The following is a 26,389-nucleotide window of genomic DNA, read 5'->3' on the forward strand; positions in this document are numbered from 1 at the left end:
TCAGTCTTTGGTTTTGTGGGATTGGCTTATTTCACTTAACATGATATTCTCCAATTGCATCCATTTACTGGTGAATGCCATAATTTCACTCTTCTTTAAAGCTGAGTAATATTCCATTGAATATATATGCCACATTTTTTTATCTATTTATCTATTGAGGAACACCTAGGTTGGTTCCATAGTTTAGCTATTGTGAATTGAGCTGCTATAAACATTGACATGGTTGCATAACTGTAGTATACTGATTTTAAGTCCTTTGGGTATAAACCAAGGAATTGGATAGCTGGGTCAAATGGTGGTCCCATTCCAAGTTTTCTGAGGAATCTCCATACTGCTTCCATAGTGGCTGCATCAATTTGCAGTTTAAGATGTTTTAGCTTACTCTGAGTTTATCAGGACCCCATAGTGTTTGAGTGTCTGCGATACACAACTGTATGTTGCCTTACTAAAGTCACACATATGACTATTTGGTACTCTTGCTGTCTGGAGTTCCTGCCCACTTTTGAACTGTGCCCAAGCTCCACTCCACACTTCAGTAACCCAAACAATTCTTCTAACATCTTCTCTTCACTTATTTATTTATTTTGGTGCCAAGGATTAAACCCAGGCGTGCTTAAGCCCTGATCACATCCTCAGACCTTTTTATTTTTTGAGACAGGGTCTTGCTAAGTCCTCAGGGACTTGCTAAGTTGCTGAGGATGGCCTTGTGATCCTCTTGCCTCAGCCTCCCAAGTTGCTGGGATTACAGATGTGCACCACAGCACCCAGCTTCCTTCTTCCCACTTTAAACTGCTTTGCTCAACTCCCATTCCCAAGCTGAGGTCGTTTCAATTTAGCATCAGGTGAGTATTTCCAGTTTGGTAGGACCCTTTTTACTGCCTTGTAATATGCTTTTAGAAATCAGTGCTTTCAAATAATAGGGAGGATGGGCTGAGAACTTGGGCTCCTGCCTGTGGTCATTTCATTCTCATAGGTTGGCATCAGTTATGTGTGTGAGCACAGAGGGATGAAAAATCTGGTGCAGAAAATCCTCTTCTACTTTGTGAATGTAAATTTTTTATTTTGAAAGAGTATCTTGGTAGAAGAGATAGAAATCCCTTTGGAATTATATTGATGATTTGGTAAAGTATTCCTAATGGCAATGTATCTGTTTTCAAAACCTGAGAATTTGTCATTCTATGTGTCCAGGGTCTAAAATTTGAAGTGATTCTTTTTTATTGCATCACAGATTAACTACAAAGGCACCTGTGGGCTCACAGCTAGTTCCTCTGTCTTCAGGGTACAAAGGCCCCATTTTCCTGGGAAAATTGAGCTTACCATGTAAATGTGATTTATTTGGTGGTTTTCCTGATTTTCCTACAGCCTTCTCTATGGTTAGTCGAAAGTAACTAAGTTAACCTCCCACTTTCTTGGCTTGTTTTGAATTCAACCTCATCAACAGATGTCTAGAAAAACTGTTCAGAAAAAAAAAAATTGCATCTATACTAAATATATATAGACTTCTTTTTTCTTGTAATTATTATCTAAGCAATGCAGTATACTATTTTCAGAGTATTTTTATTGTATAAGGTATTATTAGTAATCTAGAGATGATTTCAAGTACAGTTATCCTTCAATATCCCTGGGGGATCGGATTCAGATACCAAGGGACAACTGCATGTAAGAGTAGCATATAAGGTTGCCTGTTCATTCACTAATCTACATTATATAGTTTTAGTCAATTTAGTTTCTGCCAAACACCATTCAAAGTGTTCCCTCCACATGAGATGCTTTTCTTGTCACCTTTAGCCCTCCATCTCTGTCCATGCTTTTGAAAAGTAGCTCAGGGAAAGGTTTTCATGATTTTTTTTTTTTAACTCTTTTGTCCTCATCATCCTCCAATGTATCTCTCACTGAGCTGTTTTACAGCATCCTTCAGTTTTGACCTTGTGGAGTGATTTATAAACAGATCCTATCTCCTCCCTGATGGGAGCGGAGCACTGGGGGCCACCCCTGGATCTGGTTACAGTGGACTCTTGAGCCTCTTCTCTGGTGCCTTTTGTGAAGCTGCACCTTAAGCTCATTCGCTGAGAGAAGGGACAGAAAAGGCAGAGTGGAATAGTGAACCAGGGCACTTCTGCATGGAGAAAGTCTAGCCCAAAAGGCCAGCACAAGTCCAAGTACACATATGAGAGGTGGGTAAATTCTTGGAAGTGGGAGCCCATAAATGGAGTGTGAACACTTGTGGGGTGTGGTCTCACAGCTGCACCTTGGCTCCACCCAAGCACATTTATAAAGCCATTTCTAGCTAATTTCCAGTCCTTAGTTCAGTGCTGATTCATATGAATGTTGGCCAGACGCTCTGGGCCATGTGGTTATTGGCTTCCTCTCTCCTCTGCATACAAGCCTCTGTTTGCCTTTCTGCAGACACTAGTAATGTACAGCTCTAGGCCGGGAAAACTCTCTAGCACGGTGGGTTGGTGCACCTATACTGAGTGACAGCTTTGTGCCAGGGATGGAGATAGACATGGGAACTATGCTGTGAAGATAGTGATCATGGTGTCAGCCTCTGGGGGCAATAGCTGGGAAAATGACGCTCAGGCTGGAGGAATCACCTCTCCTGTTCTGTCACTCTGTTTCCTAGTTTTCCTCTTAGGGATTTTTTATCATTAGAGCTGGCGGCCACATGAGACATGATCAAGCCCCTGGATTGTGTGAAAGGTCTTCTTATCCCGGGTGCTTGGGTTGCATACAAAAGACAAACACCACCTGCATGAAAATTCAGAAAAAGTCAACTCCCCAGAGCTAAGGAAAAGTCCATTTCCTTCCCTAACCTAGCATCTGGAAGAAATAGAAATTGCCTGTTTCCTAATCACTGTTGAAGTGTATTAAGCCAACATTCCTGTATATTTTTTTTCTCCTTCATTTACTCAAGGACTTGAAAAGAAATTACTCCCTTTGTACAGCATCACGTCTGTGTGACTTACCCAGGAGGCGCTGGGCACTCTGCAGATTCTGCCTGCCTCAGTCAGGATGGGCAGCTGCCTTGTCAAGGTCAGCACCTTTGAGCAGTAGGGCAGCTCCAGCTCAGCAGGTCACACTCAGTTGCCTGGTGCACTAATGTTGGTTGACTAGTTTGTTGCCATATGCTTAGCTGATTGTTTAATATATTTTCCTTTGTTCTACCAGTGACTTGAGCTTCATAGCACAAAGATAAGGAGTCCTAAAATGTACAAAGGAGAGTGACAAAGAATATCAGCTTCTTGTTAAACTAACTGGCCCTGGCTGCTGCTGGGCTCTGTCAGAACAGCAGTGAGCAAGTCAAAAAGAATGGGCTCATTATCTTGCTGGATGCCCTTCTTCTAAGAAGCAGGGCCTTTCTCTGCTTGTCAGGAAAACATCACCTTTTAAGCATTTCTGATAGGGAAAAAAAAAAAAAAAAACCTATGTTATTTTTTTTCTTTTCTCTTTTTTTTTTTTTTTTAACTTTTACTGATATGACTTATGGACTACAGTGAGGTTCATGGAAGCCAGTCAAAACCATCTTTTGATAATGCTGGAAAGTCCTTTTCTTGAACTGAAAATTAATACTTTCAATTTTAGAACTTCAGCGATAGGTTTGTAGCTCAAAGATTGCCCTTTATAAGAGGGTCCTGATACAAAAATTAGGTAGCAGGGTCTTAGCTCCTAAAGGTGTTCAGATCAAATGTCAGGAACAAATTCAAGTTTTAATTTAATTTCTTTACATATTAGATAGTAATCATTTAAGAGATGATGTGCTTTAAAAAATTTTTTTTGCTTTAATTAGTTATGCAAGACAGTAGAATGCATTTATGCACTTTGATATATCATACATAAATGGAATATAACTTCTCATTTTTCTGAGTGTACCCATTGTAGAATCACATTGATCATGCAGTCATATATATACACAGAGTAATAATGTCCGTTTTGTTCTACTATCTTTCCTATCCCCCCATTCCTCTCCCGAACCTTCTCATTACTTCCCTCTACCTAATCTAAGGTAAGTCTTTTCTTCTCTAGTGCTCCACCCCCTTATTGTGAATTAGCATCCACATATTAGAGAAAACATCCAGTCTTTGGTTTTGTGGGACTGCTTATTTCGCTTAGCATGATATTCTCCAGCTCCACCCATTTATTGGCAAATGTCATAATTTTACTCTTTTAAAGCTGAGTAATATTCCATTGAATATATATATCACATTTTCTTTATCCATTCATTTATTGAGGGACACCTAGATTAGTTCCAAAGTTTAGCTATTGTAAATTGAGCTGCTATAAACATTGACGGGGCTGCCCTACTGTAGTATAATGATTTTAAGTCCTTTGGGTATAAACTGAGGAGTTGGATAGCTGGGTCAAATGGTGGCTCCATTCCAAGTTTTCTGAGGAATCTCCATACTGCTTCCATAGTGGTTGTCCCAATTTGCAGGCCCACAACCAGTGTATGAGTATACCTTTTTTCCCACATCCTTGCCAACATTTATTGTTGCCTGTATTCTTGTTGATTGCCATTCTGACTGGAGTGAGATGAAATCTTAGAGTAGTTTTGATTTGCATTTCTCTAATTGCCAGAGATGCTGAACACTTTTTTATATATTTGTTGCCCGGTTGTATTTCTTCTTCTGTGAAGTGCCTATTCAGCTCCTTAGCCAATTTATTGATTGGGTTATTTATTTATTTATTTTGATGTTAAGTTTTTTGAGTTCTTTATATATCCTAGAGATTAATGCTTTATCAGAGGTGCATGTGGTAAAGATTTTCTCCCAATTTGTAGGCTCTTTCCTCACATTATTGGTTATTTCCTTTGCTGAGAAGAAGCTTTTTAATTTGAATCCATCCCATTTATTGATCCTTGATTTTACTTCTTTGCTTTAGGAGTTTTGTTAAGGAAATCAGATCCTAGGCTGACATAGTGAAGATTTGGACCTACTTTTTCTTCTATTAGGTGCAGGGTCTGTGTTCTAGTGCCTAAGTTTTTAATCTACTTTGAGTTAATTTTTGTGCAGGTGAGAGATAGAGGTTTAATTTCATTCTGCTACATATGAATCTCCAGTTTTCTTAGCACCATTTGTTGAAGAGGCTATCTTTTCTCCAGTGAATGTTTTTGGCACTTTTATCTAGTATGAGATAGCTGTATTAATGTGGGTTTGTTTCTATGTCTTCTATTCTATACCATTGGTCTACAAGTCTGTTTTGGTGCCAATACCATGCCATTTTTTGTTACTATAGCTCTGTAGTATAGTTTTAGGTCTGTTATTGTGATACCACCTCCTTCACTTTTTTTCTTTTCACCTCTTTTGTTAGATTGATTCCCAGGTATTTTATTTTATTTGAGACTATTGTGAATGGGGTAGTTTTCCTAATTTGTTTTTCAGTGGATTCATTGCTGATGTGTAGGAATGTAGAGGTTTTGGTATCAGGGCGATATTAGCCTCATAGAATGAGTTTGGAAGGGTTCCCTCCTTTTCTATTTCATGGAATACTTTGAGGAGTATTGGTATTAGTTTTTCTTTAAAAGTCTTATAGAATTCAGCTAAGAATCTGTCAGGTCCTAGGCTTTTGATGGCGTTTTCTAATTTTCATTCCTTGCAGTTGATCTGTTTAAATCATGTATGACTTCCTCATTCAGTTTGGATAGGTCATATGTCTCTAGAAATTTCTATATTTTCTGTTGAACTGAAGTATAAAATTTCAAAGTAGTTTCTAATTATCTTCCGTATTTCAGACATATCCATTGTGATATTTCCTTCTTTATCTTGTATTTTAGTAATTTGAGTTTTCTCTCTCTTCTCTTCATAGCGTGGCATGGGGTTTTCTATTTTATTTTTTTTTCAAAGAACCAACTTTTTATTTTGTCAATTTTTTCAATTGTTTCTTTTGTTTTGAATTAATTGATTTCAGCTCTGATTTTAAGTATTTTCTTTCTTCTACTGCTTTTGGTGTTGATTTTTCTTCTTTTTCTAGGGCTTTGAGATGTAGTGTTAGTTCATTTATTTGTTGACTTTTTATTCTTTTAATGAATGCACTCAGTGCAATAAACTTTCCTCTTAGTACTGCCTTCACAGTGTCCCAGAGATTTTGTTATGTTGTATTAGTGTTCTCATTTATCTCTAAGATTTTTAAATTTAATCCTTGATTTCTTCTACAATCCATTCATCATTCAATAGTGTATTATTTAGTCTCTATTTATTAGAGTAGCTTCTAGTTTTTACTTTATTGTTGACTTCTAATTTCATTCTATTGTGATCTGATAGGATGCAGGGTATTATCTCTGTTTTTTTTTTTTTGTTGTTGTTTTTTTTTTGGTATTTACTAAGAGTTGCTTTGTGGCATAGATATGGTCTGTTTTAGAGAAGGAGCCATGTGCTACCGAGAAGGAAGTATATTTATTTCTTGATGGAAGAAATATTCTACATTGTCTGTTAAGTCTAAATTGTTGATTGTATTATTTAGTTCTATAGTTTCTTTATTTAGGTTTTGTTTAGAAGATCTGTTCAGTAGTGACAGAGGTGTTTTAAAGTCACCCAGTATTATTGTGTTGTTGTCTATTTGATTCTTGAAATTGAGAATGGTTTATTTGATGCTTGTAGATGCTCCATTGTTCAGGGCATAAATATTTATCATTGTTATGTACTGCTGATATATACTTCCCTTAAGAAGTATGGAATAGGGCTGAGGATTTAGCTCAGTTGGTAGAGTGCTTGCCTTGCATGCACAAGGCCCTGGGTTCAATTCTCAGCACCATAAAAAAAAAAAAGGAGTATGGAATGTTCTTCTGTGTCTCTCCTGATTAACTTTGGCTTGAAGTCTACTTTATCTGAGAGGAGGATGGAAATCCCTACTTGTTTACACAATTCATATGAGTGATATATTTTTTCCCATCCTTTCACCTTCAACCTCTTTGCCCATGAGGTGAGTCTCTTGAAGACAGCATATTGTTGTGTCTTGCATTTTAATCTAATCTCCCAGTCTATGTCTTTTGATTGATGAATTTAGGCTGTTAACATTCAAGGTTATTTTTGAGACATGATTTGTATTTCCTGTCATTTTGATTTATTCCTGGTTTTTATTTCACTTAGTTTCTCCTTTGGTTGTAGGTCTTCCCTTTGCTGATTTTCACTTTATCCTCATGGAATATTTAGTTGAGAATATTCTATAGTATACACTTTCTAGTTGTGAAAAGTTTTGTTTATTTTGGAAGGCTTTAATTTCATCTTAAAATCTGAAACTTAATTTTGCTGGATATAACATTCTTGGTTGGCATCCATTTTCTTTTAGAGCTTGAAATATATAATTCCAGGACCTTCTACCTTTGAAGGTCTGGGTTGAGAAGTCCATTGAGATCCGAGTGGTTTCCCCTATACGTAATTTAATTTCTTTCTCTTATGGCCTTTAAGATTTTATCTTTATTATCTGTGTTAGTCATTCTCATTATAATTTGTCTTGGTATGGGTCTGTTGTAATTTTATACATTTGAGATTCTTAAGCCTCTTGTATTTGATTTTCCATTCCATTCTTTAGGTATGGGAAATTTTCTGCTATTATATCATTGAAAAGATTGTACATTCCTTTTGTTTGTATCTCTGCTCCTTCATGTATTCTGATAACTCTTACATTTGGGCTTTTTATGTTATCCCATAATTCTTGCATGTTCTGTTCCTGTTTTCTTACCATTTTTTCTGCATGGTGAAATCTACTTTCAAGATTGTATATTTTATCTTCATTGTCTGAGGTTCATCTGTCTTCCAAGTAGTCTAGTTTGTTGGTGATGCTTTCTATGAACTTATAATTTGGTTTATTGATTCCTTCATTTTGAGGATTTCTGCTTGCTTGTTTGTTTTTTCTCTCTCACAATCTCTCTTTATTGAAGTGATCTTTCACTTATTGTATTTTTTCTTTGATTTCATTCCTTATACTGTCCTTTAGTTCACAGATCAATTTAACTATGTACATTCTGAGCTTTTTCTTGGACATTTCTTCTACTGTGTTATCAGTGGCTTCTGTTATTGGAGCATCTTGGTTTGTTTGGGGCTCTTTATTCCCTTGTTTTTTCATGTTGTTTGTGGGTTATTTCACCTAGAAGTATGTGTCTAAAGCAGCGCAGATTCTACCCTGTAGACCTATAGTGTCTCTGTGGTTTCCAGCACCTCACCTTTAAGGGTGAGACCAATATCAACAACACCCAGTGTTCACAATATATACCCTTAAACCTAATAGCTCCCACTAAGGCGTCTATTGCTTTCTTACATTGAACCAAAATGATGAGTTCAATAACTATCTATAGTATTAACAGAAAATTTGCTAAAATGATTTACAATTTCAAATGATGGATGATAGAATAGAAGTAGTGTAGTACACAATGTTCCCAAGGGAGGAAGAGAAAAATCTAGCAGCAGAGATTCACAGGAAGACTGGAAGAGGAGCCAACAGAGATTGGCTGTTAGTTGGAGAAAAGTTGGAAAGAGAATCAAAATAAACAAATGATAGTCAGAATGCAAAGAGAAAAAATTAAAGATATAAAAATACAACAAAAATGCAAAACACCATTCATATCTCATTGTCCTCCACACACTGGTGCATAAAAAACACCCTGATCCAATATGGTAGGGATGTTAACAAATAGAAAAATAAAATAAAATCAATCTCGATGGAAAGTCAAACTACCTCTGTCAGCATTCACAAGTTTCTCAGCCCTGTCTCTGACATCTTATGAGATCACCAGGCCCAGATCTGCCCTCACAGACCCAGTTACTATCCCACTGATCTGGGCTTCAGATACCTCAGGCTTGGTTGTGCTGCAGTCCCAAGATCTCAATGTTGCTCCTATTTGCAGAGACCACCAGGGATACGCTCAGGTGAAGGAGCAACCCTGAGATTCAGCAGCAAGACAGGGGCTACCAGCACTCCCAGCAGGAAGACCCCAGCTGCCCCAACACTGGATCTGTAGGTCCCAGCCAGAGTCCCCAGACAGATGCTGTTGTGGTGGTAAACCTGCTGGTACCCAAGCCCCAGGCCCTGTTTGGCGCCCCAAGATGGGTGCGGCCATGTGCAACCGAACCTGGAGTCTCTCCTGCAGCAGTCCTCTAGGCGGTGTTGGCAGCGGTATTGGTGGTGGTTGGTGACAGTAGACAGTGGGTCAGTAGCAAATCTACTGAAATAGTGTCTGCAGCAGTGGCTGCAACTGCAGCTGTGGGGACAGTGTCACCCAGGCAACTTCTGGGGGCAGCGAGAATAAAGAAGACCTCCAGGCGACCTCAGAGTGGCAACAGCAGTATCAGAGGCAGCGGCAATGGCAGTAGTGGTATAGGTGGCAGCTGATTGGAGAAGAGACCTTGGGTGTCAGCGGCTGTGACCTCAGAGGTAGCTTAGAGTTAGCATCTGCAGTGCCCAGAGAAAAGACCACCTGTGTCTGCAGTAGTAGTGTCTGTGGTGGCGACAGATGATGTTTTTTTTTTTTAAAAGTATCTGTTATTTCAAATATATCAGTAGATCATCTATGATAAGAAAATAATTAAATTTTATTAGGGTTTTAGGCTAACCCAAATGGTCTTGCATTGAAGTTGATAGTTCTGCTGCTCACTTGTTTATTGTCTGGTATTGTTTTACATTATTTTACAAAGGCTCCTTTGAAATTTGTTCATATAATTCCCATCCTTTTTCTTAGAGGAAAAACTGGTTATAGATTTCCACTTAACTAATTGCATCCTGATTGGTTAATCTCTTGTTTTGGATTTTTTTAGTTTATTGTTGTTATTGGAGGTTAAAGTGAGAGGGAAAACTCTTCCAGTAGTTGAATGGAAAAGAATCACTCTGCCTTGGCTGCGATTGCTGGAGGAGACAATGCGTGTCACAGTTGCACATCTTCTGTATGTTTGTAATTCATTCTAGAACAGCTGACATTTTTTGGTAGGACATGAGGACAGATTGAGTTAATTGTACCATTTTAATCATTCAAGAAAATCTATGATATTATTAACACTTCTAACTCTAGAGGCAAGCCATCCCTATGTTAGGTCCCAGCTTCACCCAGACAGAGACGAAGCTACTGAAAGAGAAATGGACTGACGATAGCAATCTGATCTAGACAGGCAAAATCAGTAGTCGTCACTGTGTAAAAGAGTTTTGTTGGCTGTATGGGCAATTAAAAAAGGAAGACCTTATCTTTGCTCTGTAAGAAATCACAGTCTTATTGTATTTATTCATATTTAGTGTGTGAAAATATTACAGGATGAGTATCCTTCATCTAGCATATTGGTACAAGAAGTGTTTTGGATTTCAGATTATTTCAGATTTGGAGGTTTTCTTTCTAGATTTGGGGATATTCGATTATATATATGAGCTAGATTGGGGATGGGACTGAAGTCTAAACATGAAATCCACTTACATTTTTGTATGTACCTTACACACATAGCCTGAAGGTAATTTTATACAATATGTTATAATTTTGTGCATAAACCAGTTTCATAGTGTGGAATCTTTCACTTGGCATCCTGTTGGCACTTCCAGAGTTTTGAATCATTGATTTCAGGGTTTCAAATTAGGGATGTTCAACCCATGGTATGAGTGTGTAATGGGTTGGTATGCAGAGAAACTCTACATAAAATTATATGTGAAAATGGTCTGATACATGACTTGAAGGAAAGAGAAATAAATTCAAACAGGGACATGTATGGCAAGACTTTCTTTTCTGCCTGGTTTTCATTCCATCTCCCTTAAAAGTCCTTGAGAGGCTAGTCACTTTGTGGCTAGTCACATTCCTAGCCAGGACTAGCCGGAAGCCTGCATGGGTCCTCCGCAGAGGTGAAGAATGGTGCTCGGGATACTGTTCATTAGAGGCACTTAATCCAGGAGTCGGGTAGAAATGTAGCATTGTTTTTCCTACCTTTCAAGTTACTTGTTCAGCTTTAGCATCTATTCAGTCTTCATGGCTGCCTGTGCAACAGATGGAAGTGGCAACTCCATATAGTCCCCATATTACAAGCAGAAAACTGAGAATCCATGGAAAAGCTAACTGTTGGGTCTTACAGTGTTGGGAGTCGAAGCCCTTATGCCTGTGTTCTGCACCCCCAGCCGAGGCCCAGTTGCTCAGCAGAACTAGGTAAAAGCTTCCAGATGTTCATTTCCACAGAAGCCAGGAATGTGGCAGCGTTGGTGGAGTGTGCAGACCCTGGAGCCAGACTGTTGTGTTTAGGTCTTGTCTTGGCCACTCATTAGGTTTGTGACCTTGGGCACACTGTGTCGACCTTTCAGAGCTGGTTTTTCTCACCTGAAAAATAGAATAATTCACTGATTTCATAAAGTCGTAGTGAGGATTGAATTAGCCAGTGCAGGGAAAGCACTTAGCCCAGTTTCTGGTGAATAAACAGAATGTGCTAAATCAGCACTTGCCACTGTTCCTATCATTATTATTGTTTTGTAAGCTCAAGGTTTTGCGTTCTGTTTTAGTCAGATTTTTTTTTTTTCCTGCTGTGACCAAAAGACCTGACAAGAATTATTCTAGAGAAGGAAAAGTTTATTTGAGGACTCCTAGGTTCAGAGGTCTTAGTCCATAACCAGCCAGCTCCATTCCTTGGGGCCTGAGATGAGTTTTGAACGTCATGGAGAAGGGTGTGGTGGAGGAGAGCAGCTGGAAACATGGCACCAGGAAGTAGAGACAGAGTTAAAGTCAGCTCACAAAAAAGTACCCCAAAGCTGCCTCCAGGGACCCACCTCCTCCAGCCACACCCTACCTGCCTACAGTTACCACCTAGTTAATCCCTATCAGGGGATCAATTCACTGATTAGGTTAAAACTCTCATGACCCAATCATTTCATCTCTAAACTTTCTTGCATAGTCTCATACATGAGCTTTTGGGGGACACCTAATTTAAACCATAACATTTTCTATTGAAAAACAGGTTTTAAAACTCAAGGAACATTAGAAATCTTCCTTGTTGATTTCTCCCAGACAAGGAAAAAGGCCTAGGGAGGTGGCACATCCAGAGAAGCAGGGCTCAGTGTCCCTTTGCAGCCCACACATGGATCCTGCCCCTGAATGCATACATTTGCTGGCCTTCCTCCCATTCATTTGCTCATACATTGTCATCCCCTTGACTCGTCCTCCCTTCTCTGCGGCTTGACAGCCAGTGCACTAAGGACCACCAGGACAGACTGACTCTCCAAGGGATGAAGTAGGGTAGGTGTGTGGAACTTTCTGAGCAGCCCATTGAACCACAAAGAGCCTCCCCACATGCTGTTCATCATCGCCTTGAACCTTAGGTCCCAAAATCTTGTCTGGGCATTGCCCAACACTGAAAGTATGAACATGTGGTAGAAAGAAAAACCATCAGTCCCCATAGTTCTGACAGACGCAGTGCATACTGTCATTCCCTTGACATCACTGGAGCCCAAAGAAGACCCACCATGTGCTTGCTGTTGGAGCTTGGGAACTGGGCCACTCTAATCTAAGTGTGTGGATTATAGTATCATTTTGGGGGGAAAAGGTTACAACACCAAAGCTGTTCCTACTTTAGATTGTCTATATACATGTTAGACTTACCAGTACTCTCTATCTTTGTGTGCCTCTGGGTCTGCATGGTGCCACAGAGGGTGTGCTGGTACCTGCTTTCTTTGTCACATTGCATAGCTGAGGCTCAGTTTGGTTGTTGACTCCCATTTTCAGCTGATAGGTGAGTGTAATTGTAAGTCATAGGCGTGGTATTTCAATACTATTATGAGATGAGAAGTTAAAGCCTTTTCTCAATAAAGCTGGGAGCCCCTGCTGTCTGTTTTCCTAAGCTCTCCCTCCACCCTCATCAATTTCTCAAGTTTCTTGGCTGGAGCTTTCTTCATTCTAAAGCCCCACTCTGGAACCAGCCCTAATCCAGGCAGTTGTATGTCTGGTGAACTCTAGGCTTGATCTCCTTTCCAAGCTCAGTGACAAGCCTCTGCTCTGAAGGCAGCCTGTCTCCATGGCCCCCAGGCTGCAGCTGTCAGCCACAGTGAATGTGGCAGGTGTTGGCAGCATCAGCCCCACCCATTGAACCATGTCAATGGTAAACTTGGGTTTTAGGTGGTGGCTGTTACTTACAAAATGTGGTAACCTGAGAAATACAACTATTGGCATATTAATTTACTCTGAAAAGTGTAGCTATCAGGTGGACTCAAAGGTTGAGATTGGGCTTCTCCTCTGAACAGGGACTGTCATCAACTCAAAGCCTTCATCTTTCATTTTCTTTGATCAAAACTGCAAGATGGTCATTATTCATTTGATTTCATAAGTGTGTTCTTAAACATGAAATGGAAACAACCATTATTAAAAAAAAGAAGAAGAAGAAGACAGTTATGTTTGAGTTCCACAAAATCATTACAAAAAAAAAATCCTGGATAATTTGACAAACATTTGTTTGTTAGTTATTTTATTTGGTTCTAAGGGATTTAAAGATGAATAAAATAAATCCTTAATAATGGAAACAGAAGGACACATTTCAGATTAGACTTGTCCCAGGAAGCATTATGATGGTGGTATTAATCAATTAGAGGAATAAATTGCAAACTAAGCTTTGTAATAGGTTGCTGCCTAGTATTACATTTAGGATTATGATTTCTTTCTTCTGTGGGTATGCAGCATTTGGGGCTCTTGTCTTCTTTCGGTGTGCAGACTCTCATGTGGTTCATCACTATGACTGTATTTGTCCTACCCACCACCACCATGGCCTGCCTATTCATCCTTTTGTGTCATACTTTAGGACATTATCAAATACATAGATCCCTAGGGGTCATTTTCATATTCTGTTTTGGAATGGGTAAATAACATAGCTGTTTTAAAAAAACAGTTTTACTTACATGGTCATGAAAAAGAAAAGCACTATCATTCTCTGTTATTGAGATGGAGAATTAGTAGCTTATTAAAGAGAGGCTTTAGGTTTTAGAAGGTGTATATTTATATGATGCTTGGAAGAAAAAGATTTGTGAAACTTATCTCCATTCTCACCCAACAAATTCTACTCTAAAAGAAAGAAAAGGAAAGAAAGAAAACTAAAGAAAGAAATGAAGAGGAAAGAAGAAGAAACATGTATGACTCTGGAAAATAGTATGAGGCACATGTGGTATATTGACGGCTGCCATCCCTGTGCCTCTGAGGTCTCCTGGTTGCTTGGGTTAGGACTTGAGTGAAAGTCAGAATTAGACAGGCTGCCCCACTTTTTCCAGAGTTCAGGTAGTTGCTGTTTATCATGTGTATTGGACTGGGAATCAGATGACCTTTTGTTCCAGGCACAGGTGACAGGTGAAAGGCAGGTTTAATTAAAATCATTCTAAGTATCTTGGTTGTCATTAATTTTCAGTGGTCCATGAGCTCATGAAGCCTGGTCCTGCTGGAGCCATAAGCTTGCTCTGAAACATCAAATCTCAAACACTTCTCAGCTTTCCTCTCAGCTCTGTTTCCTATTCCCACCTTCCCCACAGCAGAGGTCAGGCACGCTGTTTTGAAATAGTAGTGAAGTTTGCAGCGGGGAACAATGTGTGTATGTTAACTTCAAGGAAGGCAGACACTCCTGAGAGAGTGTTGGGGGCCTTCATAAAGCATTTCAAGGAAGCAGAGTATCAAATTAATGCTTTTTGTGCTAAAAACATTAAGGTATTTAAATGTGTTATTCTAATCCCTGTTTCAGCCTGGGAACAGAAGGATCTAATATCTTTTATTTAAATCCCAGCCTTCCTAAACCACTCCACTCTTTTCAGCCGTATACAGGAAGAGGCAGACGGTAACCAGTTGCTTTCAACGAATGTAAACCCCATATGTAATTCACAACATACAGCCCATTCAATTCTTATATAAAGTGCGGTTGTCCAGATCTTAATCCATTCCACATCATTTCGTGGACATGTTGAGTATTCAGAAGCTCAGCTCCTGTCTGAGTGTCCCTGTAATTGTTCCGTTTCCTGGAGATGTGATAAAATCGTCATAGTCACAAGGACAGACGCATAAATTCTGGAACTGCAAGCTGTGTATCTTTATTTCAGAGTGAGCCCTTTCTTGGTCATACAGTAAACTGATCTTGAGCCGAGAAGGTGTCCTCCCTTTTCCTGAGAGCCCCTCTGCAGGTCTTGGCTGCAGAGCCAGCTTTATAGCTATTGCACAGGATCGAGTTATAAAGGTTTTGTTCAGTTAATAAAGAATATCATGTTGCCCTGACTTCTCACAGCAGTGTGATGGTTGATCTGTAGCTCTTAAAAGAAAATGCTCACAGGATGTTGAAAGCAGCCACCAGTCATGTAATTAAGATCAGATAGATAGATAGAAAAGCAGACAGACAGATGGCCTCATCTCTAAATCAGGTGTTAGGACTTCTTCCTTTAAAGATTTTTTTGATAAATTTTTTGGAGTTTTGAATTAGGATTTAAATTCTATATAAGGGTAATTTTGGGTTGCCAGAATGGCTACTATAGAAATTCTTTAAACTTGAGGGCTGGGGTGTAGTAGCTCAGTATTAAAGCACTTGTCTAGCATATGAGGCCCCAGCACCATAGAGTATAATATAAATAAAATAAAATTTTTAATATTTAATCTTTGGATAAGCCAAAGGTTAATATTTAATCTTTAAGACACTAGCAAAAACAAAAAGATTTGTACAGAGCCAAGACTTTGTATGTGTGATTGTACACATAACATTGAAAAAAAATCAAACTTTGTATTATTAAATATTAAATACTGAAATGAGTTGAATGAACCTTTTTAACAATAAGAAAATCATTTGTGAATGTTAATATATTATTGCACTAGCATATTTATGTGAAGAATTCGTTTTAAGGCTTGATGTGAAGGACAGCACAAATCCTGTTTTTGAAAATTTAGCTATATAGCTTAAAGAGTCTACTCTGGAATATGGAAACATTTTACTTAAGTATTTTTGAGAAATGGATACTTACACCCTGTTGAAAATAACCTTTGCACTTATAAGATGCCATAGGAATGTTAAGCTTTCTACAATTTGAATTTAATATATGCTCAAATATATGTGTTAAATTCCTAAAATTACCATAGAATTGTATTACCGAGATGGGGGGAAAAAAGACACTTGCATAGCTGCCTGTGCCTTGCCTTTCATTTGCACAGATTCGTGGGACTATGACTACAGCAGCCTTCAGTGTAATCCAGGGGAAAGGACCTCATGACTGACAATGGGGAAAATACAGAAAAATTATAAAAACTTGGGTTACTATTATTTCACAAACGTGGCTGGGTCACATCAGCCTTCATAGTTATTTTGTGAAAATTCTTACCATCAATAATGATGTAGATTCATTATCTTCAGTTCACAGATTAAATGCTTATTTTACTAGACACTGTGTTGAAAATTCATCAGAACTGAAGAGGTAGATACTGAATGAAGCATGAGAGAGTGATAGTATGTGTGATAGTATGTGATTCCAGGTGTAAATCACCCTGCAAAGTCTAACATGTAAGTACCTCACCATGTGGATCCAAGGTGAGGTACTTACATGTTAGACTTTGGATGGTTTGCATCACCCAACATGAATGAGAACATTTGTAAAGACTTGGTGATTGGTGCACTGGTATCTATTAAGCTTTCCAAATGCTTATGCAAGATGATATGTGGGTGCTAACAGTCAGCTTATAATAGTCAAAGCATTATGACCTGAAGAGACAAGGGGAACAAAGGCCAGGCTCCTGTGCTAGCCTTTCCCAGGACAGCCCTTTGTAAAGACAGAGATTGCTGTTACCCATTTGTCATCCAGAGCTGTTACAAAAAGCCTACAATGTTTTTAAGGACATTAGTAGAAAATAGAATGAAGACCACTAGCATGCTGGTGAGGAAATTCGCAAATAATGTCTCTCCCTAGATCACTAGAAAAATGGAGTGTTTTGATCTGCTTTCCATGAATGATTAATTTGGATCTCACAGAGGGGCTCAGACTCTCTTGTGTTCCTTTCTTTTTCTCCATCTGGGAGTGATCTTTCATGATTGCCCTCCAAAGCACGTTCCCAGGTCCATTAGTTGTGTGGAAGTTACATTTTTGTCTAAGTCAAACTGTACTTTTCATTATTTATAGTTATGATAAGAAATGTAATTAGTCTTGGAATCATGATTTTGATAGTCATCATTTATTGAATATCCATTGTTTGAATCCTTGAATTTAGATGAGAAAAGGAAAGGATAGGAAAGGAATAAAAAATTTCATCTCTGTTTTTTGAATGTTAGACAAATATACTCCCCCAGAATGGATGGATATATAGTGAATTAATAGAGTGTGTAGAAATAAATAGACCAGATTAATAATTTTGCTGTCACTTTTTTGAAACATTGGTAGTCCATGTTACCTGTATTCCATCATGCGTCAGTTTTTTTTTTTTTTTTTTTTGGTGTGTGTGTGTGAGTGTGTGTGTGTTTGTGTGTGTATGTGTGTGTGTGTGTGTGTGTGTGTGATGGGATTATGGAAAGACTAGAAATTGCAGTCATAAGGAGTTTTTTAATATTCCTAATTAAGAATCAAATGTGATTTTCAAATTAAGGACCGAGAGGAGTCTTTCCATGAGACGAGATTCATTATACCTTAATCTTTATAGAGACAATGCTGGAATAAGCTAAAAAATTTTTGCTACTTAAGCAACCAAAGCTGGAAACTCTCATTCCTGGAAACCTGTGCATGAGGCTTATTTAATAATTGGGTATGTGGCATTCACTCTTAAACGCACCATCTCGTGGATTTTTCTTTTCTTGCAAGCACTTATCCTGATTTTTATCATGGGTCCTGTTCTAGCTTTAGCTCTTGTGAGGCACTGCATTCTTTGTAATGAAAACTGAACTGTTTCCACCTTTCATTAGCTATTGCATCTTTCTGAGGCACGATCTCTTAGGGCTTCCTTGTTTATAATGTAGCTTCTCTCCATATGCAAGTTTTTATAATAAGGGAGCCCTTTAAATCTACCTTAGAACTATTGAGTGGCTCCATTAAAATTTTACTTCTTGTTGCCTCCACATTTGCTAAGTCCTCAGGTGCCTGTGGAGTTCACCTGGATCCTTTCCCATACCTCCTTACCCTACCCCCACCCCTGAAGTCTCACCTCTGCCGCAAAGACCATTCCAAGCTGCCAAATTTATCTCCTTTCAGAAATTGGAGCTACAGTGAGATATACCAAAAATTGGGACATTGAGATTACATTTTGAGAGAGCAATACATTTGGGCTCAAAGCACAAAAATCGGGCATTCCAAAAGGTATGACTGTCCAGAAGACCTTTGTTTCAGTCCGATATTTTGCTTTTGTCACTAAAAGACCTGGCATGAACAATTTTGGAGGAGGAAAAGTTCATTCATGGGTTCACAGTTTCAGAAATCTTGTCCATAGATTGCCGGTTCCATTCCTCAGGGCTTGAAGTGAGGCTGAACATCATGGCAGAAGAGTGTGGTGGAGGAAAGCAGCTCACATGATGATCAGGAAGCAGAGAGAGACTAAGCTCAGCTCATCAAGTATAAACCCCAAAGGTACACCCCAAGTGACCCACCTCTTTCAGCCACACCTTACCTGCCTTTAGCTGCCACTCAGTTAATCCCTATCAGGGGATTAATTCACTGGTTGGATAAAGGCTCTCATAACCCAATCATTTCTCCTCTAAACCTTCTTGCCTTGTCTCACACATGAGCTTTTGGAGGATACCCCATAACAACCTTGACAACTGATCTATTGTGTCCTGCATAAAGGTACCAAATGCATATAGGAAGGACTACAGCAGAGGGTTGGGGGGCAACCAGGGAAGCCCTTCATAAACAGATAAGTGGGAAAGTCCAGCTGACTTTAGACTCATATATTACGTGTTTGTGTTTCTATAAGATGTGAGATTTTTAAAGGTATCACAATTTTTGAAACATTTAGGATAACTGCTATGTAAAAGAATGTACAATATTTTTATAGTCCAAGAAAATCCCTTTTATGTGTATTTTCTTTAACAGGAAAGACACTTTTCCAAATGAAGTATGATATATTAGCATCACTTTGTTAAATAGTTATTATGTGTTTTAGGTTTGGTGTAGATAAATTAGTGTCTGTATCATTATATATATATTTATATTTTAAAAATCATGAAGCCCTGCATGTTTTGTTTTGGTTAGTGTTTCCTCCTACCGCCTTCTTATGTGACCCACTCAGATTGAAAGAATATTTTAAATGAAATACCAACCAAAATTTATACTTAATAATTTTGGGTTTAAAAACAAAGAAGAACCTATATATATGCAAAGCTTGAAAAAAGGTGATTTAGTGTTTCTGGTAGTTAATTACTGAATCACTGTGACAGTTGAGTATGAATGTTCTGCTAATAATTTCAGTTCTAAAACATTTGACCTAGAAAGAACTAGTGATATTGTCTAGGCCAGTGCTGGCTACTTCGGTGTGGTCTTTATACCAGCAGCCTCGGCACTGTGCCAGAGCTGGTTAGAAATGTACATCTACATGCCCCAATCCTGGCATTCTAAATCAGAGTCTGTATTTTTTTTTTTTTACAAGTTCTCTAGGTGCTTTTGATGCTCGTCTAACATTTGAGACTCATGGATCTAAGCAGGTGTCTTCAGACTTCCTCTTAGTCTTTAGGACTGTCCAGAATAAAGACATTTGGAAGCCCAGTTAATGAAAGCATTTAGTGAATCTGGTTAGTTAGTGAGTGGGGTCTGGCTGACTTTCTTTGGGATGTTTCTGGGTGGAGTTTCTTGACATTCCTCTGGCTCAGGTGACCTCAGTATACAAATACATAAAATCTAGGTCCAGTCTCTCTTTGGCAAACTGGGCAGCTGGGCTTTGAGAAAGAAAGGAATTTGCATAAGCTTGCTCAAATTATATTATAAGATTAGAATTGGGAAACTCACTCTGAGACCAAGGTTTTTATAGGTCAGATTAAATTAATGAATGACCATTAATTCTACAAAAGCAGTTGCCCATGATTTAATTTAAGTGCTACATTTGAAATAATTTTAGAAAGCTAGTTTTAAAATTTCAAGAATGTAAATCCCATAAAATGAGATACTCCAGGATATTGATTTAAAAAAAAATCTCAAAAGGGAAACTTCTTATTTTAGAATCTATTGTGTTAGCCAAAAAAAGTGGTAGACATCTCTCCAGTTGATTGAATTCTTTGAGTATATGTTTTTATTCATAATGTACAAAAGTAGGTTATAAAATACCCTAAGCACCTTGCTCAGCTCAGAAGTGGTCTGGAGTTCTTATTTTATGGGATGAATGTATCATACCCTGGGAAAGCTTATTAAGTGTGGCTTGTGATTCCAGGTCACAAATTAAGATTAAAAAAAGAGCTGGCTTGTGCTTCATGGCAACTTGGCATACTAAAATACTGCATATGGCTGAAGTGTAATAGTGCCTGTTCAGTTCTGTAGAAATTACCTGTTTGACATCTGTTTTGAACCCCTAGTGTGTGCTAGAATTATGTTTTCTCAAGGCATTTCAGCTGAAGGCATAATAAATCCTTGATGAGAATTTCATGGTCCTAAAATGCTGGGCTATGACTCGTGTTATATACCCTTTATTTTGCTGTTTGGAAAAAAGGCAGCTGTTGGATATTCATATTGTAAGGATGAAAAGCATGACTTGACTGACTGATTTGAGGTCCAAATTTCAGAGAGCAAGCCTAGTGAGTTTATTTGACTTGCAGCTCATCTCCAGTTGGTTAGCTTATCTCTAAATTCTCTGTGTTAATCAGCTTTCTGTTACTGTAACAAATTGTCTAAGATAATCAACTTATAAGGAAAAAGGGTTTATTTTGGTTCAAAAGTTTGGAGATCCCAGTCCTTGGTCATTTAGCTCCATTGTTTTGAGTTTATGGTAAGGCTATCATGATAGCAAGAATGTGGCTGACCAAAGCTGTTCACCTCAGGACTAGGAAATGAAAAAAAGAAAGAGAAGGGTCTGGGGTCCCTGTTTACTTATGAGGGTTCATACACCAATGATCTAAATACCTCCACTTAAAGACTTTACTACTTCCTAATAACTCCAAGCTGGAGAGTAAACCTTTAACACATAGGCTTTTAGACAACACTTAAGACCCAAACTGTAGCATCTCCTAATAGAAAACCTATAACTTTAACCTCAAATAATACTATTGGTCTGTTTAGCCACTTCCCTATTCCACCACTGTTTTAATCAGCTGTTTCACTGCTGTGACTTAAACACCCAACCAAAACAACTGTAGAGGAGGAAAAGTTTATTTAATGGGCTCATAGTTTCAGAGTGTGGCTTGTGATTCCAGGTCACAAATTAAGATTAAAAGTCCATAGAAGGCCAGCTCCATTCCTCAGGGCTTGAGACAACAAAGAGCATCGTGGCAGGAGAGTGTGGCAGAGGGAAGCAGCTCACATCATTTCAGGAAGCAGAGAGAGGTCTCCGTTTGTCAGTTACAAATATATACCCAAAGCCACGTCCCAATTCCCACCTCCACTTCAGTTACCACTCAGTTAATCAGGGGATTAAATCACTGGTTGGGTTAAGATTCTTACAACCCAATCATTTCTCTTCTGAATCTCCTTGCATTGTCTCACATGTAAGTTTTTAAGGGATATCTCACATCCAAACCACCATGATTCTTCCATCCTCGCACAGTGTGAAGCAACCAAGCTTTCTTCTGCCATAGCTCCCATTCTCTCCACACCACCTCAGATTTACTGACAAAAAGTCCAGCCTGTTTAATGACTTGGATAACACACAGTCTTGAGGAGTGGTAGCCTCAGGCCTGCCCAGGGATGCTTCAGTTTCTGTTCCTTGTCCTCTTGCCTTATCTTCATGGATGCAGAAATACAGTTCAAGATTACATAATGGCCTCATCAGACAGTTTCACCCCACAGGGAAATGATCATACTTAGGGTGATGAATGTAATCATGGAGAGAAGTGATTCATACAGAGGCTCCCAGACTCTTTGGATGTGCAACATCCTTAATAATCCCTTTTCAAGTCCTTAAGCCAAAGGGAAAAAATCAAACCATGTCTGACTGTTAAGTAGGTAAGGTCAAATAATTTAAGAAGTACTTATGACTGAACAACTTAGCAGGTGTTTCAAACACTAATGCACATGCATTGGAAGAAATAATCTTTATTTCCTCCATCCTTAAATAATCATAATCACTTTCCAGTGGTACATGGTAGTGGGCTCACTGAGCACTACATAGCTTCTCCATCTTAGGGTGACAGCAGCTACCACCTCCCTCATTTTCTAGTCCACATTGATTTTCACAACATAGTTGCTGTCATTACAACCATATAAACTCAGTTTCACAAAAATATATCATGAAAAGGAATGTAGTATGATCTAATGTTGAAACTGTGTGGAGATACTTCCAGTTAGTATTTTGCTCTATTACCTGAGAGATATTGGTATATTTCCTTCAAATATTTAAAACATCCTGCGCAACACCTCCCGGGTACTTATACATACAGTTTGGGAACCCTATGTCAGATGACATGCAACTTTCACGTGTTCATTTTTTCTCCCCAACAACTGAGGTTTTGCAGATAACCCTGTGCTAGATGGAATAGGAGATAACACTTATTTCACACTTGTTGGTTAATGTAATGGTTTCACATTAATATATCATAACTATTTTATGAGGTGGGCAGTTCTCATTTCCTTCATTCCATTAGTGAAAAGACAGGAACTCATAGGATCCCTCTCCTGTTAATGGGCAGAGGAAAAGTTCATGCTTATTTAACTCTAACTCCCATAACTTTGCATAACACATTTGATTTCTGATTCTGTTGAGTTAAAAAATGGAATGAGAAATCAACTTTGTGTTGCAAATGAGAATTGTGGGCTGTCCTGTCTCCCTCGGCTCCATGTGGCAGTTGCACAAACTTGGAGGCAAAATATGCAGCTTTTTTCCCCTCTGCGTGGAAATTGCTTAGGTTGACAAGAAACTCAGTGATAAGCAATAATAAAGCTTCTGGGTACTTCATTTTAGGCTACATTAAAGTCAGTTCAGTATTCTGCTCTCAGCTCCTAGAGGGTCATACTTATACAAAGTGTTTTTAGATTCTGAAGCATGGTGTTCACTAAAAGTTGAAGAACTGAGAAAGTGGTTAGCAGAAGCTAAACTTTGGGGGAAGAAAGTGATAGGTGTCTTTATATTTCAGCCTTTCAGGTATATGAAAGAGGAGTTATACTTGGTCTGGTATAGCTCACGGCCAAAATTAGCACATATGAGTTTGCTCAATAACAACAAAAAAGCAACAATAATGTTTAGTGATTGCATCGACTCCAGGAAGCAGTGAATTTCTACCATTGCAAACTCCTACAAAAATGAAAAAGGGGATATTCGACTTGTGGCATGTTTTCTAAAGCCCTTTTAACTCTAAACTTCTGCTTTTCTACCTCTCTTATTTTTTATATCTTAGTAACTGAGAGTATAACAAAGGCTTCATGCTGCATTCAAATGCATTTCTTCCAAGACTGGTAAAATTAAATATAAGGTAACATTTTAGGTTTTCTGTTGGGAATGGATATCTTTGTGGATAGAGGCCAACTGAGCAGTTGTAGTTGTACTAGGCAAGTCTTTGAGTGCCCATTCTAGTTTACATTACAGTCCACGTGTGAGTACAGCAGTAGACCTCTGGGAACCTGGAAGTCATTTACTTTATGTTTACCGTCTGTATGCTTGTGTGTGTGTGTGTGTGTGTGTGTGTGTGTGTGTGTGTGAGAGAGAGAGAGAGAGAGAGAACACATATGTGCATATGCCAGTGATTCAGGTGTTTATTTGTAAGTTTCCCAAAATATCAGTTTTTCAATCCCAAATTTCAAATAAATCAGTCCTGAGATACTAGTGATTTTTTTAATACTATTGGTTTGTGTGCTCTTATACTCTGATTAAATGCTTCATGATAATTAACATTGCTGTGCTTTAGAACCATAGATTTCTAGTAGGTCTTCTTCCCAGATGACCTGAGGAATTATGAAAACTAGGCCACCTTCTTCCATCACTGGTATGACAACCTCTCTTAGGCAGGGGCTACTTTACTCTTCCCCTTTTGGGCTGTGCTTCTGCAAAGTACAGGTATGGTAGACCTTTACTCCTGAGATTGCTGGTCCTCCATACTGCCCTAGCTGTCCATCAAGCACTTGTCCATCTCTAGGTGGAGATGAGCCAGTCTCTTTTCTTTGTTCCTACTCTGCCCTTCTTTCTGCCCTTTCTTTTGCCCTGCCAATTTTCTTTGCCTTCTGTAAAAGCAGATTTTACAGAAAATTCCCTTGCCAGCCCTAGGTTATATATGCTGTGCAGCAAAGAACACATGGGCTCTGTGCTTGTGTTCTGATTTATTGGGAAAATGTTTCTGAAGACCCCTGTGACTAGTTTAACTGACTTCATTGTTCAGCAGGGCACAGGTTCCCTGAAGAGTTTGCTCTCGTGTGGTTCCAACTGAGCAGAGCAATTGCAGATAGGCTGGGTTATAAGTTAGCTTCGGGTGGTGTATTTCATCTGTGAAGCTGGCAAACACTTGAAAGCCACAAGCTACTGTTTTGTGCAAGCTTCTTTGAACACAAGCATAAAATGTATGTATTGGATTTGGAGATTGGCCAATAACTGCCCTTTTAATGCAGCTGAATGTAGATTACAGCTGTTTCCTCTGGAAAGACGCGTGTTGTCATAATTTCTCTTTCTTCTCTCACAGAGTGTCTCCTCTGCAGAAGTCTGAAATAGTGGAAGTGGTGAAGAAGCGGGTGAATGCCATCACCCTGGCCATCGGGGATGGTGCCAATGATGTCGGGATGATCCAGACAGCCCACGTGGGTGTGGGGATCAGTGGCAATGAGGGCATGCAGGCCACCAACAACTCGGATTACGCTATTGCACAGGTTAGCCACATGGGTGACTAGTTGTCCTGTTATTCAGATTTCTCCATCATTTTGATCCTGTGCAGTTTGGAGGCACCATTTCCTTTGTCAGAGTAGGGCTGGGCCATCCAGGTGATGTGTCATTCCTTGCCATCCAGGTGACATGTCATTCCTGACAGATGGGCCCCTGATCTGTGAGTGATCGCCTTTCATGCTCCAAGTGTTTCTCCTGCGTGGGTTTCCTTGTATACATCCCCCTGCTGGATGCTCATAACATCCTTTCTCGGTGGCACCTCTCCTTTCAGAAGGTGCTGGCATGCACTACTCAGTATCTAAGGTCAGGGAAAAGCAATGATTTACAGCCGCTCCCCTCTCTGCAGTCATGACAGGGTTGCTGCCCAGTACCACTTCTGTGAGATTGATTGCTGAGAGCATGAGTCAGGGTTGGGCCATCGTGACCCATGCTCACCTGCATGTGACCACCTGCAGTTAGGCCAAGTTCATTCCATTCCTCTCTGAATTGAGAATTGCATGCAGAATTTCTTAGGTGTTTTATGGTTACTGTATAGGTGGCTCAAGGATGAAAGAAATGTCTGTTCCTTAATGACGTTGAAAGGTGAAGGAAAAGAGCCCACCTCCTGACCCCTAGGGCACAAGTCTAGATCATCTGGCCTACTAAATCATCCAGAAAATGTCATCATCCCAGGAACACAGAGCATTTCCTCCTGTCTCCAGATCACAATATGTTGTGATTATAGGCTTGTACACTGGTTAGCAAGAGCTCTCTCCTGTTTCTGTGGTTAGACTTTGAAGTATGTGTTAACCTTAATCACATGAACCTGAGGAAGAGTGGCTTCGAGCTGAAATCAGGGGGTTGCCTATAAATCAGGGGGTTGCCTATAAAACATGAACAAACTTCCTGCAGCTCCAGGACTTGTGGGCTGGTCCTCTGCAGCTTGGGGGCTCCCCTTCCCCAAAGGAGGGCTGCCTTAGATCACTGCTCAGATTCCCTCCCAGTTCCAGGTTCTGCAAATGCAGGGAGGAATTACAAAATCCACGTGGCTCTGAAAAGAGCATGAAATCAATCTTGTTCCTTTGTTGATATCAAATAAATCCTCAGGATGATTCCTGGAGTGGTTAGGAGGAGAAATTCTGGTTTTACAGGTGGGAAAACTGAGGTTCCTTTGCATCAAGTGACCTGTTTCAGGTCTGAGGGCCTATCCAAGGTCAGAGAAGTGCAGACCCCGTGTGAAGTCAGGAGTTGCCCTGCACACCTGCCCATTTACTTTCTCAGTCAACTGCTCAGAGGCCTGGGGGACTCAAGCTTCCTGTATGCTGTCAGCAACTGTGGATGTTATATACCCCAGCATTATTAAATACTTGAGTTATAAGATCATATGGCTGGAAGAGATCATAAGAGGTTTCCTAGGAGTTCCAGGAAAATATTTTTCTGTCTTTTTCTTTAAAATGTCCAGGGAAGGGAGATTCCCTGGCCTGCTATATTGAAACTGCATACTAATAGGATGTGGAATCTGGAGCAATTGCTTTCATCAGATTAAAA

The 26,389-nt window shown here is 39.3% G+C and overlaps 1 protein-coding gene across 2 annotated transcripts in view; it reads left to right on the plus strand.

The window, feature by feature from the left end:
• Positions 1-26,389, plus strand: part of LOC143411875 (phospholipid-transporting ATPase IB) — a 606,876-nt gene that overhangs the window by 347,800 nt on the left and 232,687 nt on the right. For both annotated transcript variants that reach the window (XM_076872750.2, XM_076872751.2), the window contains exon 26: positions 24,666-24,849. In XM_076872750.2, coding sequence (XP_076728865.2) covers positions 24,666-24,849 — 184 coding nt within the window. The remainder of the gene's footprint in view (positions 1-24,665; positions 24,850-26,389) is intronic.

Source organism: Callospermophilus lateralis, chromosome 12, assembly GCF_048772815.1.
Source record: "Callospermophilus lateralis isolate mCalLat2 chromosome 12, mCalLat2.hap1, whole genome shotgun sequence".
Lineage (NCBI taxonomy): Eukaryota > Metazoa > Chordata > Mammalia > Rodentia > Sciuridae > Callospermophilus > Callospermophilus lateralis.